The sequence below is a fragment of the Nicotiana tabacum genome, chromosome 20, assembly GCF_000715075.1.
Source record: "Nicotiana tabacum cultivar K326 chromosome 20, ASM71507v2, whole genome shotgun sequence".
Taxonomy (NCBI): Eukaryota; Viridiplantae; Streptophyta; class Magnoliopsida; order Solanales; family Solanaceae; genus Nicotiana; species Nicotiana tabacum.
Window position 1 is genome coordinate 134,703,272 of NC_134099.1, and position 19,054 is coordinate 134,722,325.

Consider the following 19,054-nt stretch of genomic DNA (forward strand, 5'->3'; position numbering starts at 1 on the left):
TGATAACGTGTTATAAAATAAAGACTGTAATGTAAAGACTAGTATAGAGAGAAACTAATATATTATTCGAATTCAAACTGATGTCTCTTCTATTTATAGAAGAAAGGAAACTGTTGTGTAAGCTACTACTGCAAGCTGCTGTGTAAGATGCTACTGCAAGCTGCTGTGTAAACTGCTACTATAAGCTGCTGTATAAGCTGCTATTATACCAGATATGAATAATCTTTCATACGTTATGAATAATCATTACCCCTATTAGAAGATTATCTATACTGTGTACAATAAGCTTATCCATTAAGTACTTCGTTATGGATAAACATTACTCTCAGTAGAATCTTTTTAAGGAAGTTTATTTCCAATAGAATACTAGATAGATAAACATATTTAAGTTGGAGTGTACTATGGATAAGCTTTTCCAGAAGATGGAGTACTAAATATGAACATTGATAATATAATATATTTATAAAAATGTTCTTATTGTTATGATGAATATCACATTATGGTGGATGTCTACTCTTCTTCCATGATCTTCATCTAAAATGCTTAATGACATATTCAATGACATAATTTGTATGTTCAATGACATATCCCATGACATATTTTCTTCACTTTTATGCCTACATAAAGGTCTTGTAATAGATAGGAAAAAATACACAATTGAAGAAGAAAATCTCTTCATTCTCTCTATCTCTATTTCTTGTTCATGTTTTACTAAATTGCTTTTATTTTATAACACGTTATCAACACGAAGCTCTAATTTTATTCTTAACTCCAGCTAAGTTGAGCAATATTTTATTGAGGTATGTATCATTATAATCATTTTATTTATGGCAGTACATATATCATATGCTTAATTCTTACAACCTAAATTTTTCTTTGCAATTTTTGATAATTTACATCATTCATGTTGTTGTTCCCTTTTTCATATTTTTGTTTATCATGTTGTTTTTCACACCTGACACAATACCATTAAAAAAAATGTATGCATATGTATGTAGTGTATACATTATCTAGTCACTGCAACTAATAAAACGTTAAATTCTATTAACATATATATATATATATATATCAATAATATAAAGTGAAATGAAACAATATATAGTTTCTATTTTATGGCATGAATAAAATGAAATAGTAGATTGCTAACATGATATAGCTTTATTTTTATTTCTTTTACCTTAATCGATTTGTTTCATTAATTGTTTATTATTATAATTATTTCTCTAACTTATTCATCTTTTATGATAGTTTTCACTATGTCAAATTTATCAAAACTTGAATTTGTGGCACTTGACATATTTATCATGGGTCCTTGATGCTGAAATTCACCTTGACGCTAAAGGTCTTGGAAATACGATTATACAAGGAAATAAAGCATCAAATTAGGATAAAGCGAAGGCCATGATTTTCCTTCGCCATCATTTACATGAAGAGTTAAAAACTGAATATTTAACAGTAAAAGATCCACTTGAATTATGGATTAATTTGAAGGATCGATATGACCACCTAAAACTTACGGTATTACCGAAAGCTCGGTATGAGTGGATACATTTAAGGTTGCAAGACTTTAAAACTGTAAGTGAGTATAATTCTGCTATCTTTAAAGTAAGTTCTCTATTAAAATTATGTGGGAGACACTATCACAGATGAGGACTTATTGGAAAAAATATTTTCTACTTTTCACGCTTCAAATGTGGTGCTACAACAACAATACCGTGAAAAAGGTTTTAAGAAATATTCTGAGTTAATCACATGCCTACTTGTGGCTGAGCAGAATAATACTCTATTAATGAAAAATCATGAAGCCCGTCCCACTGGGTCAGCTCCATTTCCGGAAGTGAATGCTGTAGCAACATATGATAAGTTTGAAAGAAAACAAAATAATTACCGTGGTCATGGATATGGTCGTAAACGTGGACGTGGCAGGGGGCGAAACAATTATCGTCATTATGGTGGAAATAAATTGGAGAACAATAAGGGTTCTCAAATTAATCATTCAAAAGGTAAAGCTAGTATTTGTCACCGATGTGGTATGAGAGGTCATTGGGCACGCATTTGTCGTACGCCAGAACATTTTGTCAAACTTTATCAAGCCTCCCTCAAGAAAAAAGAAAATAATGTGGAGGCACACTTGACCTTTCAAAATAATAATGATGAAGCAGGTCCCTCAAATAAATATGATTCTAAGGCACATCCTGCATATAAAGATGATGATTTTGAAGGCCTAACAAATATTACTCATTTAGAAGTTGGAGACTTCTTTGAGGATATTGACTGAAAAATGAATCATCTTACTGGGGAATGAAGTTATAAAAGTTGTTATGTTTATGTTTGCAACTAGTTTATTTTTTCTTGAGTGTATTTTCCTAATGCATCATGTGTTGCTAGTTTCTATATTTCTAATGTATTTCTTAATGTTTTTTTTTGCTTGTCTTTCATATTTCTTATGATGTATTATTTGTCTTTTTTTTTATGAAGAATATGAAAATTCCACAGTCTTCAGTTGGACTCAAGATTAATAAAGATGATATATGTCTTCTGGATAGTGCTACAACACACACTATTTTAAAAGATAAGATATATTTCTCTTATTTGGTAATGAAAGAAGAGAATGTTAATACAATATCCGGTAGTACAAGATTAATTGAAGGTTCTGGAAGAGCCAATTTATTATTACCAAGAGGAACAAATTTGGCTATTGATGAAACACTATATTGTAGTAAATCTCAAAGAAACTTATTAAGTTTCAAAGATATTCGCCAAAATGGCTATCATATTGAGACTACAAATGATGAAAAGATTGAATATCTTTATATTACTACAATAACGTCCGGTAAGAAATATGTGCTTGAAGGTTACCCGCTTTTTCCTTCGACTTATACTACACAAGTATTAGAAGGATTGAAACACATGCCGTAGTAAACAAGAAGTTTACTAATCAAGATAATTTTATTATTTGGCATGACCGGTTGGGCCATCCTGGTTCTAATATGATGCGTAAAATAATTGAAAATTCACATGGACATGCAATGAAGAATCAGAAAATTCTTCAATTTAAGGAATTCTCTTGTGCTGCATGTTCTCAAGGAAAATTAATTATTAGACCATCAACTATTAAAGTTAGGATGGAATCCCCTGCATTTCTGGAACGTATACAAGGTGATATATGTGGGCCCATTCACCCTCCATGTGGACCATTCAAATATTATATGGTTTTGATAGATGCATCTACAAGATAGTCACATGTGTGCTTACTATCAACTCGCAATATGGCATTTGCGAGTTTGTTGGCTCAAATAATAAAGCTAAGAGCACAATTTCCAGATTATGCAATTAAGACAATCCGTCTTGATAATGCTGGTGAGTTTACATCCCAAGCCTTTAATGATTATTGTATTTCAACTAGGATAACAATTGAGCATCCAGTTGCTCATGTTCATACACAAAATGGTCTAGCAGAATCATTGATCAAACGCCTCCAATTAATTGCTAGACCAATGCTTATGAGAACAAAACTTCCCATTTCAGTATGGGGTCATGCTATTTTGCACGCAGCATCATTGTGCGGATAAGACCCACAAGTTATCATAAAGTCTCCCCATTGCAATTGACTTTTGGTGAGGAGCCAAATATTTCCCATCTTAGGATCTTTGGTTGTGCGATATATGTTCCAATTGCTCCACCACAACGCACAAAGATGGGTCCTCAAAGAAGGTTGGGGATATATGTTGGATATGAATCTCCTTCAATTATAAAATATCTAGAGCCGATGACTGGAGATTTATTTACGGCAAGATTTTCTGATTGTCATTTTGATGAATCAGTATATCCAACATTAGGGGGAGAAAATAAGCAGCTGAAAAAGAATATAGATTGGAATGCATTATCACTGTCTCATTTAGATCCTCGAACAAATCAATGTGAACAAGAGGTTCAAAAGATTATTCATTTGCAAAATATTGCAAATCAATTGCCAGATGCATTCACTGACCTACCAAGGGTGACCAAGTCACATATTCCAGCTGCTAATGCTCCAATTCGAGTTGATATCCCGGCAGGACAATTAATTAAAGCAAATGAGTCTAAGCCATGCTTGAAACGTGGTAGACCAATCGGTTCTAAAGATAAAAATCCTCGAAGAAGAAAAGGAGCAAGTGATCAAAGTGAAACATAACACGGAGGTAGTGGCTCAAGAAGAGCCCCAAGACGTAACAAATGATAAGACCTTAGGGGAGGTCCAGGTACCTGAAAATAATGAAAATGAAGAGATATCAATAAGTTACGTCTCAACCGGGAAAAGATGGAACCGAAATAATGTTGTTATCGATAACATTTTTGCTTATAATGTTGCTGTTGAAATAATGCAACAAGATGAGGATCTTGAACCAAAATCTGTCAATGAATGTAGACAGAGAAATGATTGGCCAAAATGGAAAGTCGCTATCCAGGCAGAGTTAACTTCACATGGAAAACGTGAAGTCTTCGGATCCATAGTTCGAACACCTGAAGGCATAAAGCCAGTAGGGTATAAATGGGTTTTTGTGCGGAAACGAAATGATAAAAATGAAGTCGTTAGATATAAAGCACGACTTGTGGCACAAGGGTTTTCCCAAAGGGCTAGAATTGATTATATGGAGACATATTCTCCTGTAGTGGATGCTATCACCTTCAGGTATCTCATAAATATGGCAGTGCAAGAAAAACTTGATATGCATCTAATGGATGTTGTTACAGCCTATTTGTATGGATCATTAGACAACGAAATTTTTATGAAAATACCTGAGGGATTTAAAGTGTCAGAAGCATATAAAAGTTTTCGAGAAACTTGTTCAATAAAGCTTCAGAAATCTTTATACGGATTGAAACAATCAGGTCGTATGTGGCACAATCGCCTGAGTGAATACCTGTTGAAAGAAGGGTACAAGAATGATCCAATTTGTCCTTGTGTCTTTATAAAAAGGTCTGGATCTGAATTTGTTATAATCGTTGTGTATGTTGATGATTTAAATATCATTGGAACTCCTGGGGAGCTTCCAAAAACAGTAGACTGTCTGAAGAAAGAATTTGAAATGAAAGATCTTGGAAAGACAAAATTTTGTCTTGGTCTACAAATTGAGTATATGAAAGATGGAATATTTGTCCATCAATCAACATACACCGAAAAGATTTTAAAGCGATTCTATATGGATAAAGCACATCCATTGAGTACCCCGATGGTTGTGAGATCACTTGATATAAAGAAAGATCCATTCCGACCTCATGAAAATGATGAAGAGCTTCTTGGTGCCGAAGTACCATATCTTAGTGCAATTGGGGCATTAATGTATCTTGTCAATAATTCCCGACCAGATATAGCTTTCTCAGTAAGTTTATTGGCAAGATTTAGTACTTCGCCAACACAAAGACACTGGAATGGTATTAAACATATATTCAGATACCTCCAAGGGACCATTGATATGGGTTTATTTTATTCAAACGAATCCAAGCCATCATTGATTGGTTATGCAGATGCAGGATATTTGTCTGATCCACACAAAGGTCGATCTCAGACAGGCTATTTATTTACAAGTGGAGGTACAGCCATATCATGGCGTTCGACAAAACAAACTATGGTTGCTACTTCTTCAAATCATGCAGAGATAATAGCCATTCACAAAGCAATTCGAGAATGCGTTTGGTTAAGATCTATAACTCAACACATTCAGCAAACATGTGGTTTTTCTTCGAAAGAGAATATTCCAACAATATTGTATGAAGACAATGTTGCATGCATAGCTCAATTGAAAGGAGGATATATCAAAGGAGATAGAACAAAACACATTTCACCAAAATTCTTTTTCACTCATGATCTTCAGAAGAATGGTGAAATAGATGTACAACAAGTTCGTTCAAGTGATAATTTGACTGATCTGTTCACTAAGGCATTACCAACCTCAATATTTGAAAAGCTGATATATAAGATTAGAATGCATCGTCTTCGAGACATTAAGCGATTTTTCATCAGGGGGAGTAACTATACGCTACACTCTTTTCCTTAACCAAGGTTTTGTCCCACTGGGTTTTCCTGGTAAGGTTTTTAATGAGGCAGCAAGCAATGCATATCATAAATAACTATGTACATCCCAATATTTTTTTTAGAGAGTTTTTAATGAGGCACATTATCTATGGATATCCAAGGGGAGTATTATAATGAATATTATGGTGGATGTCTACTCTTCTTCCATGATCTTCGTCTAAAATGCTTAATGACATATTCAATGACATAATTTGTATGTTCAATGACATATTCCATAACATATTTTCTTCACTTTTATGCCTATATAAAGAAAAAATACACAATTGAAGAAGAAAATCTCTTCATGCTCTATCTCTATTTCTTGTTAATGTTTTACTAAATTGCTTTTATTTTATAACACTTATTAATTTGTTTGTGAACGCCGAAAGGAAGCAAAGCCTTTGGAAGAACCTAGACATGGATCCGAAGCTTACAGAGATTTCACAGCTGTTCGAACGATTCAAAGCTGCAATTGTACGGAATGAATTCGAAACTTGCACTAGATTTCTCTCCCAACTGAAGGTAATCGCATCAAATCCAGTACCTAATACTCAAAGCTCATTACATTTGTGCGGTATTGTTTCTCCTTTTTCTCTTTGCTAGACATTGGCAGTAATTCTTCCGACTGGTTGAAATCAGTGTTAATTATTCTCTTTATTCTTAACATCGAGTTGTCTTCTTTTGATATTGCAGGTTCTATTGACCGAATATAAGAGCCTGCCTCCCCTATTTCAGAACACTCCTAATGCTATCCAAGAGTTGACGATTGCAAGTAATATGCTCTTTTATTCTACTTCTTTGCTTAATTGCTTCATGACTGACTTTTGAAACATTGATAGAAAGTACATAAAGTAATATGAAAGTTTGTAAGATGGAACTGTTAAACAAATAATTAGAGATGAATATAGATGCTTACACATTTTGTGCGAGACGAGAGTAAAACAGAAAATCAGTAACTGTGAAGAAGACAAGACCTAGATTCTATGAGGCGCGCTTTCGGGTAGATTTAGTACCATTTTCCTATCTGGTGGGTGTGGCTGGTGAGAAAATAATTGAACATCATTGTTTGGTGGAACTCTAAAAAGAATGAGAAGTTGCTTGCTTGAGCTTTTAGTTTTGCGGTAGTTTCAAGACTAGATCTCTATGTTTTTCTTATTTACTGGCATAGTCGATCTAAGTATTACCAGCATCCTTGTTAATTTGGAACAGCTCATTGTTATTATGTTATAACACATTGCAGATAGCTTCACAAAGCTAGCAAGTACAATAGTTTTATTACCTATGCTTTCAGTTTGTTATACTCATTACTCAATCTGTTATCTATTTGTTGGAATTCTTGTTGGCTTTCAAATGCTACAATGATAGATCTTTAGCTGTATATATTTGGAAATTGGTATAATTAAATGGTTTTCCTGTTGTCGCTCATAATGAATTAATGATCAATGCCATAACAATTTACAGGAGATATATACGAGCATGCAGTTGTTCTAGCTGTAAAGATGGAAGACCAGGATGCATTTGAGAGGGACTTTTTCCAGCTGAAACCTTATTACACAGATGCTCGGTAACTAGCTGGTCACTCTTTAATTCTGCCTGTCATTCATTCTTCTGCATAATTAAAAAAAAGGGGAAACAAATCTGATGTTCACACGTCAAATACCCATGTCAAATGAGGTTGTAGAATAAGCTTTCTGCATCAAAGCTAAATTGCAACTGGATTGGCACCTTACAGTGCTTCTCTTCAAGCTTCAAGGCCCCATTTCCAACTAATTGAGGCTTTAAGGTTTAGAATAGCGCATGTTAAGTATTATTCTAGTTATTATTCTCACATGCTTTGTTTTTACCATAGTAAGAACGGCGTGTTGAGTCTGCTTGGTTGCTGCAATGTACTTGAATTTAACCATTGTGCTTGTGCTTCTCTTTTTGTTGTGATGGAACAGTGGTCGTCTTCCACCTTCTGCACAAGAATATCCAATCTTAGGTCTCAATCTTTTGAGACTCCTTGTACAGAATAGGATTGCTGAATTCCACACCGAACTAGAGTTGCTTTCTCCTAGTGCTTTGGACAACCCCTGTATACAGCATGCTGTGGAATTGGAGCAATCCTTCATGGAAGGGGCTTACCACCGTGTGTTGAGTGCGAGGCAATCCGTGCCTGATGCAACCTATGTTTATTTCATGGACCTGTTAGCAAAGACTGTAAGGTATGTTCTATTGGTTTTAGCAAAATAACGGATATCACCAACAGTATCTATAGCTATCGGCAGAACACCAGGCTGATGATATTGGATGCTACTTTTGCTTACTCTTTTGGCGTCTTTGAAGAACGACTTTATAAGAACTTTCAGACAACCTATTATAACCTAACCTGAATTGTTTTTGGGAACTGTCTTGCTAAGCACACTATTAGCCTGACATTTTACAACTTTGTCAATAAAACTCGGTCCACTGCTGATTGCCAATCCCTCATATTGTATACTATTATAATTCCATGTGACAATTTCAGATTTAGATTTAAATGGTGTAAATCCTCTGGTCACTGCTAGGGATGAGATAGCTGGATGCAGTGAGAAGGCTTATGACTGTCTTTCAATTAGTGATGCTCGACAAATGTTGCTGTTCTCCTCAGACCAAGAACTACTTGAATATGTTAGGGAGGTAAATCTACCCCTTTTCCTTTTTCTGTTCTGAGATAAGTTCTATTATACAAATACGCAAGTAGTTTAAAAGGCAAATAGTGCTATATAACAATATTTCTGCAAATGACATCCAATCTTCTGTGGAAGTCAGAAAGCTCTGAGTTCAAAGCAAAAAAAAAAAAAGACAAGAAGGAGAAAAGTTAGAAAGTTTTTAGTGCTCCAGAAGTACACAAAAGCATCATGATGTTTTCAATTTGGGATGTAGAATACCGTATTCCTTCAAATTTTATTCTCCAAATTTTATTCTCCAAGTCACTGCATTCCGGATCATTTACCATCCCTTGTCTCTCTTATTACTTCGGTTTCCTTTCCAGTTCCATAAAAGGCTCTTCACATTACCTGATGAACCAAGTGGTTCTTCTAAGGTTAACCTTCATGCTCCAAAATCTTAAATTGATTCTATAGTGCCAACAAATGTTCATATCCATCTGCTTGGAGAGCAAACACCGACTAGTGTGTTAAATCTTCTTTTCCCAAATTTCTTCTGTTAAAATAGCTTCCTGTGCTGCTATCTGGAGAAACATAAAATGATTCACTTTCTTAGGTGCCTTAGCTTTCTAAGGAGCCATAGAGTGTCAAGCTTTCCCCTAAGCAGAAAATTATAGAAGACCTAACAGAGAATTACCCCTCTTCTATGCATTTAACTCCAGCAGTCAGATCCTTCTACCATAATCTCCTCACTATAAAGTAGGAGTATAGTCTGTCCTTATCAATCTTGACTCTTTCAATATAAACAACAGTTCAACGGATTTCAATGACTAGTATAAACTATAAAGTATGGGACAAAGAAATATATTGGTATTAGATTGACCTTAGCCCAAACCTACTTAAACAACCTAAAGGCTTGGCCCAGTCTGAAAGTAGACCTTGTAGAAAAGTGGATAGGAAAGGTAGCTTATAGATTCAAGCAACCAACTCGTTGAAAACTACCCAATCTGGAAAGCGACATCCATTGATGAATGACTATACAATGGTGGTCTGTATGAACTAATTGTTATAAACTTCCTCCTGAAAGTTGTCTGCTTCAGTCTTAAGTTTTGCCTAAACTGAATATCCAAAACAACAATTTTCTGCCTCTCCTGAGCACTTCAGGAAGCTTTTTCTTTCCATCTATTAATCAATCAATCACGTAAACCTCAACCCCAAATCTGTTGAGATCTGCTGTTTATGAAACCCATTTTGCTTAAATATTTCTTGTGTTACACAAGCGTCTTGAAGTTTGATCCATCCAGTTATGCTATTTCAGGGGGATTCTAGTTTCCCATTCACGGGAGAAAAATCTATTATAAACAATAATACATGAGCCCTATATATAATACATATTCTACTCCTACTACATATGGGACTAGGACATATTCTACGCCTACTACATATGGGACTAGGACATATTCTACTCCTACTACATATAGGACTAAGACTATTTACACATAACTATCTAACATTTCCCCTCAAGCCGGTGCATACAAATCATATCTACCGAGCTTGTTACATTATTACATATATAACTAATACGAGGACCAATGAGTGACTTTGTGAAAATATCTGCAAGCTGATCATTCGACATACAAGGCCGCTAGACTCCCCCGAGCAACAAAACCAAGTGGTTGCTGATAACCAGAAGTTGGCTGAAAGGCCGTCGGAAAAATTACAAAATAGGTTCTAAAACACCACCAAAAAACAGAAACTTCTCTGGAAATTACTGTTCGCGCCGGAAAAAATAAAAGTTGTCAAAATTTGATGTAATTTATATGGGTAGGCTCGGAATCACTGGTCGAGTAAGTTGTCCTTAAGAAGTTTTGCCAGAAAGTAGCTGGAATGGCTCACACACGCCGGAAAAATTATTGTAGCGCGTGGAGGCGCGTGAGAGACTTTCTTCTGGAGCGATTGACGGGGGTATGGTCGCCTGACTTTTTCTACCGATGGGGAGATAACACAAATCAATCTTGAGTTGTCAACCGAAAAGACGCACAGTAACTGATTTTCTGTTCCGATGGGACTGGAATTTTTGGGGTTTGGTCGCACAAGGGTTTCGGATCTAATGGTGGTATTGGTACATGCACAGTACCACTGTAGTAGTGATAAACCCTGGGAACAAGACGAAGTTGTCGGAAAATTACACGGCGATGAGATCTTTCTTCCCGGATGTCGCTGGAATGATCATTGAAGCTCTGATACCATGTGAGAATGCATGAGAGAAATCTGTTATAAACAATAATACAATGAGCCCTATATATAATACATATTCTACTCCTACTACATATGAGACTAGGACATATTCTACTCCTACTACATATGGGACTAGGACGTATTCTACTCCTACTACATATAGGACTAGGACTATTTACACACAACTATCTAACACCATTGTAACTGCCATGCCAATGGATGCTATTGTCTACAAAGCTGGATGGTACATTATAAGCTGCTTTCACACACGATACTCCTCTACTATCAAATTTTCTTTACTTTCAAGTTTCCAATTGAGTCTCTCTCTCTTGGAATTGTGATATTAGAGAATCATCCATTTCCGCTAGCAATTCCTTTCTCCCAACCTGTTAATTTTCGAACTCCCAGTACTGGCATTTCTTCTAAATTGGATTTTTATAAGCTATTGCTTCTATTTTGAGCAATAATAGATTCTGAGAAACAAGAAAAGCCATAAAACTTTTGAATTCCACTTTTAGTAGCGTTTGTGTCCAAGTCTTTCAAATAGAATCTTGTTCTTTTCCAACTCCTACTTTTACATATATATTAATTCCAGAATTGATCTCATAAACTCCTTAGATATTTCCAAGGGATGGACCCAGGATTTGAAGGTAGCGGGGGTACTGATGCCTTTAATATAGGCTTGTCAATTACTAGCTAAAAAGCTCTTCTCAGAACATAAGAGCAAAGTTTTCAATTCAAAATTATCGAAAATCATTAATTTGATACTAACATAACAAAAAGAACATCGTCCATTCATACTTGTATGCGGCGTGTATTAATATTTAAATACAGTGCAAATATTTTCTTCATAATGCAATGACAGTAAATATTTCTCAAATTTATTTATGAAGTGACAAAAATCTAATTTCGAATATATAATTGTCATATGAATAGTTTTCCTTGACATTTTGTTAATTAAAAAAGTATCAAAGTCTAGGAGTATAATTATTAATTAAATTAAACTATTAAACATCTTGTGGAGCTCAGTTTGGAACTTCTACACTTTTGATGGGGAGATTTGGTTAAAAGGGAAAGGAAAAAATGAAGTAAATTGCTCCTAAGCACTTAATTATCTAATCGTTGAATCCAACCCCCCAACCCCCCCCCCCCCCCAAAAAAAATAAAAAATAATAATAAGCTAAGACGCTGGTGTTGGGTCTCGAACTCTTGGCAAGGGGCACATGAGCAGACTAACAACCGGTAGCCCCATTTGACTTTTGATCTTAAGGGTTCCAAGTAAAATATATGAATGTTTTTAACATATATACACACATACATCTATAATTTTTGCCGAGGTTAATGGGGTGCGATGACTCCTCTACTCCAAGCATAGGTCCGCCTCTAGGCCACCAGTGGCGGATCTAGGATTTTGGGTACCTGGGTGCTTAACTTTTTTTAACATAAACTTACTACACATTATATAAGTAAACAACTATTTTAATACGGCGATGAAAAAAGTTACCGAGAATCATATTTAATATTATGGACATCGTGAATCTGTGCTGAGAATACAATTGGCTAAAAGAAAAAATTGGTGGGTTTTACCTTTTTGGAGGAACTATTTGTCTTTAAAAGGGGTCGAACTTTGGGATCTTTTTTTTAAGAAGATTTTTTTTCTTTGCTATAGAGAGTTAGGTAAAGCAAAAATAAAAATAAAAAGCTAAAACCAAAGGAAGTAGTATTGAGTTAAGAAAGTGTGCGTGAATAATAAAAAAGAAGACCTAATTAATTGGGGGAAATATTTTTTTTCAAAAAAAAAAAAAAAGAAGAAGAAGAAGGAAGAAAGTAGCCTTCAATATAAGAGAAAGAAACAGTTTGCCTGGTTAAAAGTGCTGCCACTAGGACTGAGTTTCGAACTCCCGCCCTTTAACATCATTAAACTTCCAGCACCCCTTCTTAACCAAAGCACCCACCAACGTTTTTATTTCCTGGGTGCTTTTTGACCTTTTATATCCATTTCGTTAAGTTTTCCATGAAATTATACCTACTCCAGGTTAAGGTTAATGGGTGCTTAAGCACCCAAAATTTGTATATAGATCCGTCCCTGTAGGCCACAACCATGAGGGTATGATATCTGCATTGTGCACCAATAGCCCTTCGATCTTCGTATTAGTAACTTTTTTTCAAAACAAACCGTGCTTGCTTGTGATTATAGTATTTCCATAACCATTTAAATATGTTAATATGTTAAGAATATGGACCTAGGGTGTAACTCAACCTCTGAGTTAGCTCATGCGGTAAGAATTTGTCCAAGATCATATAGGGAGACAACAACTCATTCCTTAAACCAACATGGAGCATTCTAACACCTCTTTGCACGTCCATGCTGGACATCTATAGCATGGACAATAAGACATGGTTGTCCAATCTTGCGCGAACCAAGAATAGGGATATGGGTTTGGCTATGCTGCAATGTTAAGAAAATGAACTTTGGGAATGACTCAACCTCAAAAGTTAAGTTAAAAGCTAAGTGATGAGGTAAAAACAAAAGTCTATTTCCTCAATCAATGTCGAACATTCTAATAAAATAGAAGGCTTTTTTGTTAGGTAGTCTAAGTTCCAAACACCTTCCTTTGCATGGTGAAATGCCCCTCCTTTGGTTGGATCATTGTGTTCCACTTTATCCATAGGAATTTTCTTCTAATTCCCTGCAATTTCTCCAACTTTGATTTCAGCGGGAACGTGGCATAATATAAGGCGAAAGGCTATCTGATAAACTGTTAACTAGGGTTAAGCAACCTTTTCCGAGTTGTCTCAAATTTATCAACCACCCTTTGCCATAGATTTGTTGTTTTTGGTATTCTTCACCAAATTAGAGCTCTATATGATGACGGAATAGTAAAAAAATCTGAAACCTCGTTCCTTATACTTCTTCTCGCCACCATATCTCTGAGAACTCACTCTCGGGCCACACCCGCACCCAGACAGCACTCCCATTTGCTAAATAACCCGCAAGAGTCCTCCATACCAGCTTTCCAGGCCATCCTTCTCTTATTATATTATTACTCTTTTCCAAGACCGCCCCTCAATCACAAATCTCGTAACCCAACAAAGCCTGGGTAAATGCCCCTGTGTTTCTTGTTTTTTGTCACTTTCCCGTCTCCCAACTATAAATAGGAAACTCTCATATTTCACTGAATTAGATAGAACTTTTTTCACAACTTTCCTAGCCTCTCACATAGAACACCTTTATTGCATCTCTGTCCTGTGAGCAAGATATGCTGGTAGAGGCTCCAAGGACAAAGTACGTACAAAGTATATGAGTCCTCTTGATAGGTTCTGACTTACCTAACTTAGTACTACTGCATTCTGCTAGGTTCTTAATATGAATATTCCTCATATTCCTAGTATTCTTGCTTAGCATCAGAGTTATATGATGGTTAAATCAGAAAATAGCAACTGCACCAGCCTGATACTTGTTTAAAGGGCTGCTGGTTCAAACCAGTAGTAAAACCCCAAATGTGGCTTATACATCATTGCCTTAAACCCTTGTACCCCATAGAACCAAGCTCTCTCAGTCTCCGGGATACTGGATGTGTACCTGCCGGTTTTGTCAATGGCCTTTGACTCTTGTGTTTGTCTGAATCCTTCCCTATACTGTTGCCACTCTTCTCTACTGTTGCCACTCTTCTCTGCACATAGAGCGATCAATTACAAGCAACAGCAGCTATTATTGTTCTCTGCAGGAGCATCCAGAGTGGGAGATCAAAAATGGCTTTGTGATTTTCCAGAAAGTAAAAGATTCCGTGCCTTGCAAGGAGATACCATCCCTGCAGCTTATCACTCAAACACTCAGCTATGCAAGGGAGCTGGAGCGCATTGTCTGAGAAGACACGTCACCCTGCTCTTTTTGGGATTTCAGTCTCATATATTCTCGAAATTGGACTGTACTGTGAAGATATTTTCGTTGCCTTCATCATAAACAAATTACGATGATACTGTTAGAGAACAGTTTTTGTATCTTAAATCTTAATGAGGATCAACATCTTCCTTTTTCTCCCTTTTAGGTGTCTTAGAATTTCCATCTGATATATTTTGTGCTGTCGCTTGCTCCCATCCACACAATTAGGGAAAAAGCTCATTCTTTATGCTTCATTTTTTCTGGCCGCTTCATTAGGATCGTCTCTGCATGTATTTGCGCTTCCATTGCACTTCCTAGGTATTAATGTATACAATTCAGCATATTAATATGTGGATTTATTTTTAGTGCGGTGCTGAGGGGGGGTTATTGTTAATAACAGTTTAAAGTTAAAGGACAGAAAGACTACAGTGCAAGATTGCCAAGAAGAAAGAAGAATAGGTTAAATTGTTGGCAAACTAGAACAGCGTGTTGTGTTACAGCTTGTTTATTCTCTAGTTTAACACAATCAATCAAATACATAACTCCAAATATTTTATGAACACTTAAATGTTGTATTATAACGTCTAATCATTTTCATCTTATTGTTATTACCTAGCACTAGCTTTGTATAAGTATTTGGACGAGGAACAAGAGCAACTAGTTATGGACATGTTTATGTACTGGAATAGTAAAAGTAGGTGTATGTGATTTCTTAGTCGGTAATATGTGTTCTTTTTTGTTTTCCATATGAAAGCTGTTCTTGTTGTCATAGTATCTAAAGAAAGGAGATCTAATATAGTACCTCTTTTCTGCATTTGAGACTTGTATGTGCAAAAGTTACACCAATAATGTTGTCTAGAGTGTTGGTCAATAAATATTTGGTATCCAAGACAATATTACAATATGAACAACAAACGACGTTATGCATGGCTGGCTAGGTGGCAATATTCATTGGCCAGGTGCAAAGGCGGATTTTGGATTTTTAAAACATGGATGCATCACTAAAAACTCAGTATTCAACCAAGTGCATCATTCAGTCTTTTTGGAGCATGGAGCCAGAAGATAATATTAAATACATTCTAGGAAATATTTACATAAAATTAAATACCTAATTTGAAGGAGAGATCATGAGTTCACATGCACCGTAGTTTGAGCAGTAAATCTGCCCCTGTCCAAGTTCTAACCATATAGAAATGTTCATTGAGCAAATGTCTTGCAATAAAGAAGATAAAGCATGTATTTTTACACATGCCATGTCTGAAAAGCTTCTCTACACCTATAAATAAGGTATCATGACCTCATCACAAAAAAGCTGTAATAATATATCCCTCTACTCAATTTCCTTCACTGTAATTAATATTTTTTTTAGTACACTATCTAATTTGCTATTTTATAATATATTTAGTGTTAGCTTAGGATTTGTATTTTATATAATGGGAAAAAGGCTCAATAATACCTTGTGGTCTTCGAAATGGCTCATGTGTAACCTCCGTTTGCAAACCAGCATATCAGTTCCCTTACCGTTAAATGCCCGCCTATTACTACCCTTTAGCACTAACGGCTCTTTTAAAGACCAATTTCTTTTCCTTAAAATTCCACAGCTTGACACGTGGCACATTAAACCACCCCCCTTTTAAATATTTTTTACCAGCCCCCACCCACTTATTTATCCACCCTCCCCTCTTTTAACATAACCCCTTTCTTTAACTCGATCAAAATCATTCCCCCCAATTTCCTCTCTGTTACTAAAAAAACGGCAACTAGGGTTTTCTCCACTGCAAAATGATCAGCCGATTGAAGGGGAAATTGAAGTAGAGTTTCGTCAGATTTTCGATATAACACAAAAAGGTATGTTCAATTTTATTCTTTCATATGTAATTAATTATTTTGGGGTAGGGTTTGGTCTACTTTGCAGTGCACATGTGAGGGGTATTTAATAGTAGTTTATTGAAGTAAAAGTTGTATTTTTCTATGATGTTGTTAGAGTCATTGGTGTTTCTAACTTATGTGTTGTTTTTATGTGGTTTCTTTATTCGATTTCTATCATCTTCTTTTCAATGCATATTATACTTTAATGGCTGATGTGGTCTATCTTTATTTGTCTTTGTCCCCTCTTTTGCATGTGGCCTACCACTATAGGATGATTGATAAAGTCGACATTGTTTTCAATTATGGGGGTAATTGGGTACTTTCTCCTAAGTTGGTTTATAACAAGAACATGGTGCACATGTGGGCTGGGTTTGACTCTAAGTTAATGCTGTTTAGAAACATTTGTCAGGAGTTCACTTCAAAATTAGGGTTTTCTAGTGTTCAGTAGTTGTTGGTAACAGGCCATTCTGGTAGGTATTATATAGTTGAAAACGATGATGGTATTAGGGCTCTGCAGTGTCTTTTATGTCAGAAGTTCAAAGAAATTCATTTTTTCGGTGTTGATGAGTTTGATCTAACAGTCCATGCACGAGACATTAAGTATCACACTAAAACTTATGATGTGGATATTGAAGTAGTTAGTGATTGTGAACATAGCATTGGTTCTTATGATTTTTCTGAATCCGATCATGACTATTATTGTGAATATTTTGAGAGTATTAATATGCAAAAGAAGAGCGTAGTGACATATAGTTTAGACAACTTCAAGGAATTGGAACTTGGGATGACATTAGGACATGCTTGTTAATTTCTATACTATATCAAATAAGAAGAGGTTGTGAGTTAAAAATTGTGACTCAACAAGAACCAAATATGTGTGTGATATTGGTTGCCCTTTTGTATGTCTTATATCAGAGGATGGTGGGACTGTTGAGTTCAAAATCAAAACATAGAACCCAAACCACAATTGTAATCCATGCTTCAAGAAAATAGGAGAGCTAGTACTGCTACTTTAGCCGTATATTTTAAGAAAAAGTTACAGGATAATCCCAAGTATGAGGTAAAGGATATAATAGGGAATATAGATGATGATTTCAGTTTGAATGTCAGCAAGTCCATGCTTAAAAGGGCAAAAGTGTGACGACCCGGCCAGTCGTCTTAAGAATTAACGCCCCGATCCCCTATTAACTGCTTTCCCCAAGTTTATTCTGCTATTTTGATTTGTTGGGATGTTCGATATTGAGTTTCGGAGAGTTTTGGGACACTTAGTCCCTAAATGATAGCTTAAGTGTTGGAAAAGTAACTGTAATCAGAACAGTGTGGAGACGACCTCAGAACGGAAATCTGATGGTTCCGTTAGCTCCGTTGGGTGATTTCGGGGTTAGGAGCATGTTCAGATTGTATTTTGGAGGTCCATAGCTAATTTAGGCTTGAAATGCCGAAAGTTGAATTTTGGAAGTTTCCGGTTCGATAGAGATTTTGATCCGAGGGCCAGAATGGAATTCCGAGAGTTGCAGTACTTCCGTTGTGTCATTTGGGATGTGTGTGCAAAATTTCAGGTCATTCGGACGTGTTTTGGTTGGGTTTTTGATCGAAAGCGGAATTCAGAAGATTTTAAAAACTTAGGCTTGAATCCGATGTGTTTTGGTTGTTTTGATGTTGTTTGAGGTGTTTTGAAGATTTGTACAAGTTTAAATAAGGTTTTAGGATATGTTCATGCCTTTGGTTGAGGTCCCGGGGACCTCGGGATGAATTCGGATGGTTAACAGAGGAAATTTTGGAGTTGAAGTGCTGCAACAGCTGGTCTTCTGGTATTTTCGTATCTGCGGTTTGGGGACCGCAGATGCGGCACCGCAGAAATGGCTAAAGGGCCGCAGAAGCAGCTTTGTGTCAATTCTTCAGGAACCGCAGATGCGGTGAAGGGTTCGCAGAAGCGGAACCGCTCCTGCGGTTAGAGGTCCACAGATGCGGAAGATGGCATTTTAATGAAAGTCGCAGATGCGACATTGTGTCCGCAGAAGTGGGACCGCAGATGCGGTCCCAGAGCCGCAAATGCAAAAATTGCTGGGCAGAACATATAAATAGTTGCCTTCGCGAATTTGAGGGATTCTTTCACCATTTTCATCCGAGTTTGAAGCTTTTGAGAGAGATTTTTGAGGAAAACAGAGGGGAATCACTTGGAGGTAACGTCCTTGGATTCATAACTCGTTTTTATATGATTAAAGACATAATTAGTGGTGAGAAATTTGGGAAAAATGGGTAATTAGGGCTTGAGTTTAAGAGGCCTTTAATTGAGGATTTGAGGGGTCATTTGGATTCCGATTTCAGTGTTCTTGTTATGTATAGACTCGTGAGAGTACGAGGTTTCTTAAAATATAAAAT

General features: G+C 36.1%; 1 protein-coding gene across 1 annotated transcript; it reads left to right on the plus strand.

Annotated features, from left to right (window-relative positions):
* Window positions 1-6,409: 6,409 nt before the first annotated feature.
* Window positions 6,410-14,962, plus strand: LOC107809911 (26S proteasome non-ATPase regulatory subunit 8 homolog A). The gene is made up of 6 exons (XM_016634608.2): window positions 6,410-6,577; window positions 6,749-6,827; window positions 7,517-7,619; window positions 7,996-8,259; window positions 8,602-8,713; window positions 14,649-14,962. The coding sequence occupies exons 1-6, from the start codon at window positions 6,473-6,475 to the stop codon at window positions 14,787-14,789; spliced, it is 804 nt and encodes a 267-aa protein (XP_016490094.1). The 5' UTR covers window positions 6,410-6,472; the 3' UTR covers window positions 14,790-14,962.
* Window positions 14,963-19,054: the final 4,092 nt, after the last annotated feature.